The sequence below is a fragment of the Echeneis naucrates genome, chromosome 9 (assembly GCF_900963305.1).
Source record: "Echeneis naucrates chromosome 9, fEcheNa1.1, whole genome shotgun sequence".
In the NCBI taxonomy this organism is placed as follows: Eukaryota; Metazoa; Chordata; class Actinopteri; order Carangiformes; family Echeneidae; genus Echeneis; species Echeneis naucrates.
In genome coordinates, this window is record NC_042519.1 from 12,948,205 (window position 1) to 12,957,752 (window position 9,548).

Sequence of the window (9,548 nt, forward strand, 5' to 3'; positions counted from 1 at the left end):
CATTTTCAATCATCATCCCTCTGGTTTCAGTCACTGAACATTGTTCCATCCATGCACATCTCTGCCTTTTTATCTTCTGCAAAAATGAGAGAGCAAAGGATAAATAAATGCATAATTTGACATGCTGAATGGATAATAACATTGCTTTGTTATTCACATTCTTCGACTGAAGTGCTGTGGCTGTAGATGCGAGGCCGGAGTGACAACAGAGGGGTTTAATACGAGTCCTGCACGTCTTACTGACACTCAGTATGTCTGGTTTACAGTAAAACCACCAAACCAAAACTCGCAAAACACAGGTGAGATAAACTGATCCATGTACACCAGCCATAACATTATGACCACCTGCTTAATACCGTGTAGGTCTCCTTTTGGGCACCAACGCAGCCCTGACCTGTTGAGGCTGTGACTCTGAAGGGGAGCGGTGCTATCTGGACTAAAATGTCAGCAGCAGATCCTTTAAATGCTGGCGTTTAGTTCAGTCCATCCCACAATGAACTGGACTGAGTTTTGGAGCCAAGTCAACACTTTGAAGTCATTGTTCTGTTCCTCAAACGGTTGTTGCAGAGCAGCAGAGAGCATTATCCTGCTGAAAGGAATTTTATTTCCTCGAAGGGGTGAAGTTGTCAAAGTGACATCCATATGACTAAAGCTTTGACACACACACACACACACACCGGTCTGCAGCTCCGCAGTCCCACACACCTTTATCAGAGCCAGCATTAACTTCTTAGGCAGGTTAGGATGCAGTAGCTCTTGTGTTGGATCAGACCTCAAAGACAAGACAAGACAAGAGCATGTCCCTGTTGCTGGTTCACTTCTTTTCCTTTCTTGGACCACTTTGGGTCCTGACTGCTGCAGACTGGGAACATCCCATAACAGCTGCCGTGTCGGCCATTAACACTGCTTCTTGACACATGGCTTAAAGAAACAGAGAAAATAAAAGAAACTTAAAGTCTTATCTTTACTTAGCCACAAACTCATCTAAAGGTGTGAGGAAAGAGACTTTCCTGAGAGATTACAGGCAGATCTGAACAAGTGAATCTGTGGTAGGTATCAGCTCAAAGCCCTCCACGTTAAATATCATCTGCTCATCAGATGGAAAACTGCATGACTTCAAGGCCTCCGTGGTTATAAGTAGCACCACAATCCAACTGGTCTGTTTTGACAGTCTGATTAGAAACACATTTCCCTTCCAATATCAACCAAACACCAGCAGCAGGATGGGAAGTCTGGCATAATGTTAGTGGAAAGTGTGAACGCTCCTCTCTACAGACGGAGCCTCTTTCATAACACACTGAGCCAGCTGAGCGCTGCAGTTGGCCTCCATCCCTCCTCCATCCCTCCTCCAGGCTTCAGGGGAGGAGCCTGGAGGAGGGATGGAGGAGGGATGGAGGAGGCTGGAGGATGGACCGGCAGACGTCAGCACCACTCCCAGTCTCTGCTGTCCGACCTCCCGCTCTCAGTCCTCCTCAGTCCGGACTGTCTGGGACTGAGGATACTGCAGTCTGCCTCAGCGCACTGTGCTACAAAAACTGAATGAAACACGGAGGAAGGCCTGAAAACTGGAACTTTACAAAAGATTTTTTTTTTTGTTTTTTTAGTCTTTGCATCTGTCTGACTGCAAACACTTCGGCCTGGTGACTGCGGGCTGGCATGACGGAGGGAGTGAGCTCCTTACAGTCGGTGAGGAAGAGGAGGAGGAGGAGGAGGAGGTGAGAAAGAGGAGGGGAGGAGGGGGAGGTGAGGAAGAGGTGGAGGAGGTGAGAAAGAGGAGGGGAGGAGGAGGAGGGGAGGAGGAGGAGGAGGAGGTGAGAAAGAGGAGGTGAGGAGGTGAGGAAGAGGAGGGGAGGAGGGGGAGGTGAGGAGGAGGAGGAGGAGGAGGTGAGGAAGAGGTGAGGAGGAGGTGAGGAGGTGAGGAGGTGAGGAAGAGGTGAGGAGGTGAGGAGGTGAGGAGGTGAGGAGGAGGTGAGGAGGTGAGGAAGAGGTGAGGAGGTGAGGAGGTGAGGAGGAGGTGAGGAGGTGAGGAGGAGGAGGTGAGGAGGTGAGGAGGTGAGTGTGAGAGCGCAGCTCCGCGTCCTCTCCAGCTTCACAGCCTCCTCATTATGCGGTCAGATGATACCTGCTGATTCCGCTCCGCGCCATGTCCGTCTGCCGGACTGAAGTGGACCATGAAGTTATGGGACAGCCTGACCGCTTGTTTGATCCTGCTGAGTGCCGTGCGCGCAGGCCCGCTGTTCCACGGCGGACGGCGCGCAGCCGAGAGTCCCCTGGAGCTCCCGCCGGTTCGGCACCGTCTGTCCGCCGCCTCCCCGGGCGGCAGCCGCTCCCAGACGGACACGGCGGGCCGGGAGGGGCCGCTGTCCGGAGCAGGAAAATGTAAGAGCCTTTAGGAATTTAATTGGGAAAAAAAAGTGCCAGAACAATTCAAAAGGTTTGGGTTTCTTAAGTCCAGCCCTTATTTTTTATCGTCGTTATTATCATCTGGCCTAACAGACACAAAAACTGCCTCTGGTTTGTTTTCACTTCACAGAAAACTGCGTTCAGTAAACAGCTCTTTTTAAGGGAGACATTTCAGAGTGCAGTTGTTTGAATACTTATGTGAAAAATAAATGAACCCAGCTCTTATTAATTAATAATTAGTTTCTGTCCTGTACAAATTTGGCCTGTTTCATTTTTGATGTTGATTTATACGCACACACATTAAACAAGCTTATAAATTTTAACAGGACTAAATGATGGTATGAATGTTTACAGCGAACAATTAATTTTATTATTAATCTAATCTAGATGATGAAATGTTACAAACATAAAAGGTAATTGCCTCTTTTGTCAGCCATCTAAAAGTTAAAACAAACTCAGTAATTGAACAATTAGCGCAGCTTTTGAACTGAGCTCCACATGGAAACCTATTCGTTGCTGCAGCTGTAATGAAGTCCACACAGCATGACTGTGTGTTTTTTATTTCTGTTAACTGAATGAATCAGACTGAATTCCTCTGTGGAAATAAAAACAATGTGTACAGTTTCCTCATTTGTCTGAGCAGCATCTACCATACTGCAGCTCTTCCACAGCTATAGTGACTATGATGTGGTGAATGGTGGATTCTGTCCAATCTGACACACACATCCCTCCTAATGTGTTTCAGACAATGTGGATGAACCCCTCCCAAGTGAGGTTGAAGAGGTGGTGGATTTAATCAGAGTGACCATCAGCAGAATACGCCGCTCTTCCTCATCCACTGTGTCCATATCTACCTCTCTGTCCAGCACCTCGCCTCCCTCCAGAGAAAAGCTGGGCAGCAGCACTCAATACAGAAGGGAAAGGAAGAAGGGGGCGAGCCAGCAGAGAGCTAAAGGAGGAAGTGGAGGAGCTGGAGTTGGGGAGACGGGCAGGAAGGTCAGAGGGGGAGGCGGCAGTGGACGAGGTCAGGGCTGCGTGCTCAAACAGATCCACCTCAACGTGTCGGACCTCGGGCTGGGCTACCGCTCAGGAGAGGAAATGATTTTCAGGTACTGCTCGGGACCCTGCAGGAAGTCTGAGACCAACTACGACAAGATCCTCTCTAACCTCGCTCACAACAGGAGGCTTCCTCCCAAAGACAGGCCCTCTCAGGCCTGCTGTCGGCCAACAGCGTTCGACGATGACCTCTCCTTTCTGGATGATAATCTTGTCTACCACACCGTGAGGAAGCACTCTGCTAGAAAATGCGGTTGTGTGTAGGGGGTCACGTTTTTGTGTGTTTTTTGTGTGTTGTGTGTTTTCTTTAAGGGTGGGGGCCCACATTGTGAGGAACTTTCTTGCCTTACAACTTGAGTCCAAACGCACCCAAGGCATCAGTTCAGCCTTGACCACAAAGCATCGATCAATCTGCTTCTTCTCATGCTTTGCTCCTTCGTTTTATCTATGATTTTCCCACTGACACCATAGTTCAGAAACTTCTGCCCAGGAGACTGAAATCAATCAAACTCAAACACAACTCAGCAGAATCCTTCTGTCTACTGTACAGCACAGATGTTGCATGGACGCTCATGAACTATATTTATGAAATTTCGGATAGATTAACTTATTGATATTTATTTTTGTTATTATAAAATGAATAAATGCTATTTATTATTGTCATGTCATATTTCAGAGTGTGCCAAATGTTTTAGTCAATTTTATCTCCATATTAAAGCAGCAGAGAATTGGGTGGTTTACGGGTTAAACAAAATTATCTTTTACACATCAGGGACTTACGTTGAAAGTGCCATGTGGAGTTGCCTTGAAAACACACAGTCTGTCTCATAAAAACATCTACGGTGGTTAAAAACTCAACGGGACACCTTTAAAGTTTTTCCTCGCATGCAAACTTTCCTCATAATCTTAACATTTATAGTTTTGTCATTTGCATTGTTTCCTGTTTTTTGTTTTGTTTATTTTACGACCGAGGTGAGAAACGCTATAGATTTATTGTCCCAGTTAGAAGAATAGTAAATTCATGGTTAGTTTCATGTTGTCCATGAAAATTTGCTGTGGTCCTGAAACAAGTTTTCATCACTTTAAAAACTTAACTACAGCTTTATTTTTATACAGTATCCACTTTCAAATTTTGTCATTTATTTGTTAATAAATGCATTCATACACAGTGCAGTGTATTCTGTAATGTACATGCAGGCATCCATGTTTCTGTCTTTTATAGATGGTTTAGAAGACAACACCAAGTCAAAAATCTGACCACCATCACATTCAGAAAAATGTGCTGGTATCCAAAGTTACACCATAAAACCAGTTATGGGGAAACACCAAAGAAGGATAGCTGAAAATAACCATTGGGCTGTTGCTTTTTGTCTTGAAAAAACAAAACGGGGTGTTCGAGATGAATTTTTTGGTTGAAGGTTGAATCTAATGTTACCAAGTGACAGGAACAAAAATACAGGAGCAGTGCAGGATACTGTCAACAGTATAAGAAGGGAAGGCAGGTGGGGACTGACTGTGCAGCGAGAGAAATGCATGGCGTACGGATGGTTTTTAAAAGATACCTCCAGATCAAGAAAGCCCAAAAGAATACAGCAATGGCGTGCCATATGTTGAAGGTGAGACAGGACAGTGAAGTGACAGTATGATTAAAAGGTGGCTAATATACAGAAGGCACAATGATGTAGAACATGAGAGGAGAAGTCTTGCTTAACTAATGTGTCTGGTCGATATCTGATCCAACCCCTGCTCTCTTACATTTCACAGCCCGTCCTCTCCCTGTCTGCTGCATTGAGTCAACAACTACAGGACAAGGCCTTATCTTATTTAAGATCAGTAGTCCTGCTGCGGGGGAAAAGATAAGAAACTTATGGAGAAGTTTATATCCCCGTGCTTGAAATCAGTCTCAGTTATCAAAATTTTAGCAAAACTGAAATTTATCTCTAACATTAGTGCAAAATTGGATTTTATTTGGAAGTGACTCAACAGTTTCTACAAACATTAATACCTCTTCTAATTACTGTAGTCTCTAGGCCAAAGATTAACCAGATGCAACTGAATACATAAATACATTTAAACACCCGCAGTGCAGTTTGGCCAAACATAGGAGTTTATTGTCTACTGTTGTCTGCTGGCGACTACAAGCCCAATGAGACATATCCCTAAATTAACCATGAAGACAATAAGCTCTGCTCCTCTGTGGAAAATATCCATAAATTTGTCAGCTGGAGCTGTTGACAGTGGAGGAAATCCTTAGTGCTAACCCATAGGCAGAGGATAGTGTTCTTAGTCAGATCAATCTTGTGCTCTTTTGTTCACGGTGTCAGGGGAGCTTGTAATGAAAGATGATGTTCCGCCAGAGAGTAACACAACACGTGCTGATGAGGGGACGCCGTTTGAAACAGGTGCTAAATACTCCCATAACATGAACATGACGTGAACGCCACACTGATGGGACCACGTCACTTAAAACAACCAATTCATAGTTTTCTCTCTCACCTGTATTTGGGGTCAAGCTGCTGAGATGAATTTGGCTGCTTTGGTTGGACAGGAAATCCTCTCAATCATCATTGGGAGCACTGTAAGAAAAAAAAAAAAAAATTTAAAATTAAAAAAGTCTTTCCTGAGATCTGTACCAGGCCACTGTTTCTATAAAAACTAAATCCTGTTTAAATTTCAAAATGCATCTTTGCTGAGAGCGCCACAGACACAATTCATTCACATCCATTATCTCAGTGTGAGGCAAACATTTGTTGTCGTTTAATTTGTCAGGCAAACATGTTTTCATGTCTACACGGGCCATGTAAACAAAATGTAACACACATCACTAGAGTGGTTGTTGTTCAACTTAATGCTAAATCTTAGTGCATTGTGTAGATGTTGAAGGAGAATGCGCTGCTCCCCATATGTCTCCCATGAAGACACACTGTCAGAGGCAATATATCAAATCCGGTGCAAATAAAAGCATTTTATGATTTGTAATGGTACACTTTGGAAACATCCCACAATTTCTTGGTTTCAAAAAAGTCATTATTATGTAACTTTCGACTGGAGTTAATAAAACACAATAAAAATGTGAATGAAAATATTACTATCATGTTCCCTTGAATGGAAAACTGGTTTCAGATTTGTGGATCCTACTGCATCTAAATAAAAGCTTGTATTTATCAGATCAAAGGTTCGTTTGGATCTTTTCCATATGGATATTACTGAGAAAGTGCCTCAGAGGTCTTTTAAATGAATCATTTGGGGGTAAAGAGGTCACGTGATGTTCACTTTTCCCAGGATTTCCAAACCAATGTGGTGGCGACACTGCTGTTAGAAGTATTTTGACTTTCAGAAGAAAAGTCGGCTTCCTGTCCATCCCAAATCTGAGTTCACAAAGTTCTAAAGTTCTCAGCCTTGGATTTAAATCATGAAGCGGTTTGTTTAGAAGAGGAAGCTGCTGTGGGCAGTGGCCTGTCTGCTACCATTGTGCCAGCTAGCGTGAGAAAAGATACCAATGATAACCCAAATGTAACCACCGTTATATCCAACATGCCGGGGGTCCTCGTGAAAGATTTGTCAAACCACAAGAAACTCTTTGTGCCGCTGCTCTGGAATCCGTCAGTCTGACTCAGGCTACTTGACAAGTCAATTCGAAGAGACAACCACAGAAGGAGGAAGAAGAGTCATCAAACATGAAAACAATACAGCTACCGATTTGAGGGCTATGACAAGATCAAAATGCTCATGTTGTCTCACCCTGTTTCTGCGATCAAACAACGCCCCTGGATCTGTTATCTTCTTATTTTCAGAACTGATAAATGTGTGTTTTTATGAGCCTTTTATTAGGAATTCTTAAAAACTTGTCTCAAGGTGAGGAGCAAAAATGAAAAAGTAGAAGAGAAGTTTGACGTTTTGGCACCAAAATAAAAAGTCACAGTATACTATGACACTAGTATTTTTGAGATTCAAACGAGGAACTATTTCTCCATTGTGCTTAAGGCTGAGCTTACAGAGTTTCAGAAACACTGCTCTGCTGTCATTGCACTTGCTGAGACACAAAGCAGAGGCAGGGAGGATTATCACGGAGCTGCAACCGCACTGCACTGATCATCTTCAACTGGCCGATCGCCAAACCACCGGTCACAGGCTCACCGTCATCACTGTGCCACACACACACAGACACACACACACACACACACACACACACACACACACACACTATCAGTCGTCCCTGTGGTGAACTACAAGTGGACCATACACTGATTCAGCCAATGGTCAGTGTGTGAGAGCAGACAGTCAGAACTGTCTGGAGGCACTGATGACGTTTTTCATGAAACTGTCATTTTTTTTCTTCTCAGTTTCCTGAGAAACTAATTTTTGTATTGAGGGCGTTTTAAGTACAGATCTTTGCACAGGAGACAGTGATAGAGACTAAATATATGAATATTACATATGATGTCATCATTTTACAAGATATATCATTTGATTCCATTATTTTAGCACCAACCCAGCAAAGACACAGCCAGGCATTTGGCAGATCCAGTATATTAACCCATGACTGATTACTGTGACACAGAAGTTGGCAAAGGACGTGAATGCAACACAATCCCCTTGCGTGTAAGTGTGTAAGAGGTGTGAGCTCAGATGGTTAAATATTCAGTTGAAACCTGAGATTGTGCGTTACAATATTCTGCTTGTGCCTCACACCTGTGGTACATTGCGTGTGTATTTATTCATAATGGGAAAATCTGTATTTAGAAGTGATGTTTAGCTTATCTCGATCAAAATGAACCCACTATGTAACTGTTATAATTACTTTTTACAGTTTTAGTTTAATGTTTGGGCAAATCCAGGTCAAATGTGTATGTGTTTATTGTAGGGCGGCTTACTTGTGGTAATTCATGCAGGTCAACTCTTTTCTGAATGAATGTCCCAGGACCATCAGACAAAGCCAAAGATTTATAGGCAGAGTGAAAGACAGGCTGGCCGACGACATGGTTTTCCATCTGCCTGTCTGTGTTGTTATTAATCATGAGGAACAGTTTGCAGACAGAACGGACAGTAGCCCTGTCTGAGGGGAAACAGTCTGCTCCAATATAACAAACTAAGTCGAGCAAAACTACACACTATAGACCGACAGACTGTACGTAAAGCTGTGTGACAGATTTGTCAGACTTTGGTCTCTTATGATGAAAGAAATAATGTTCTTGTGTGGATCTTTTGTGTATGCAGGAGCAACTCCACAGCAACCAATTTGCAGAATACATGCAAATATTTGTCATCACGAGGTCCAGAATCCTATTGAGAAAGTTTTGCTAACTTTTCATTTACCTTTATCTTGCCTGGGTCCAGTAACGATGCACTGTTGCTTCAAAACTAAAGGAAGCAGTGCTTGTCTTGAATGTGCAACAGTGAGAGGTAAACAACGAGAAACACATTTGTTATTATAAAAATAACAGTTTCAACTTAAATGTTAATTCAAGCATTAACCAACTCCAGTGAATCGTAGTGGCTAAATTAAGCAGCCACCCAACCTGAACCAATAAACTCTGTTCAGTTAAGCTGTAACATTCACCCATCCTCTACCGATTACCCATTTCTGGGTCACAGGGGTTGTTGGAGCCAATCCCAGCTCACACTGGACAGGTCGCCAGTCCATCACAGGGCCAACACACAGAGACAGACAGAGACCAACAACCACTCACAATCAGACAGTTTAGAGTCAACAGTTAACCCAAACACGATGTCTTTGGATGGTGGGAGGAAACTGGAGTACCTGGACGACATGCAAACATGCAGGAATTTAACCTGCGACCTTCTTACTGTGAGGCAACAGCACTAACCACTACGCCGCGGTGCTGTCTAAACTGTAACACTGTGATCATATGATCATAGCCATTACTCTCAACTGCTGTTTCCAGGGTCTCTCATACAGTGGTATTTTAGACTGAATTTTCTTCAGCATAAACAAAATTGGGACAGACATATAAAATATAGACAAACGGACCCTGGCCTCAAGCTGTTTATTTGTCCTGCGGTCGGGTCGAAACCAGTTCAATTCTTCAAGGCAGCAATTACCAAGAACAACGTGAAACACAAACTTT

The 9,548-nt window shown here is 43.6% G+C and overlaps 1 protein-coding gene across 2 annotated transcripts; it reads left to right on the plus strand.

Annotated features, from left to right (window-relative positions):
- Positions 1 to 2,023: 2,023 nt before the first annotated feature.
- LOC115048705 (glial cell line-derived neurotrophic factor-like) lies at positions 2,024 to 4,618 on the plus strand. Of its 2 annotated transcripts, none has more exons than XM_029510399.1 (2): positions 2,024 to 2,379; positions 3,270 to 4,618. In XM_029510399.1, the coding sequence occupies exons 1-2, from the start codon at positions 2,144 to 2,146 to the stop codon at positions 3,721 to 3,723; spliced, it is 690 nt and encodes a 229-aa protein (XP_029366259.1). In that variant the 5' UTR covers positions 2,024 to 2,143; the 3' UTR covers positions 3,724 to 4,618. The 2 variants fall into 2 exon arrangements, with proteins under 2 accessions (XP_029366259.1, XP_029366258.1); XM_029510398.1 differs by having other exon boundaries at positions 2,045 to 2,379; positions 3,149 to 4,618.
- Positions 4,619 to 9,548: the final 4,930 nt, after the last annotated feature.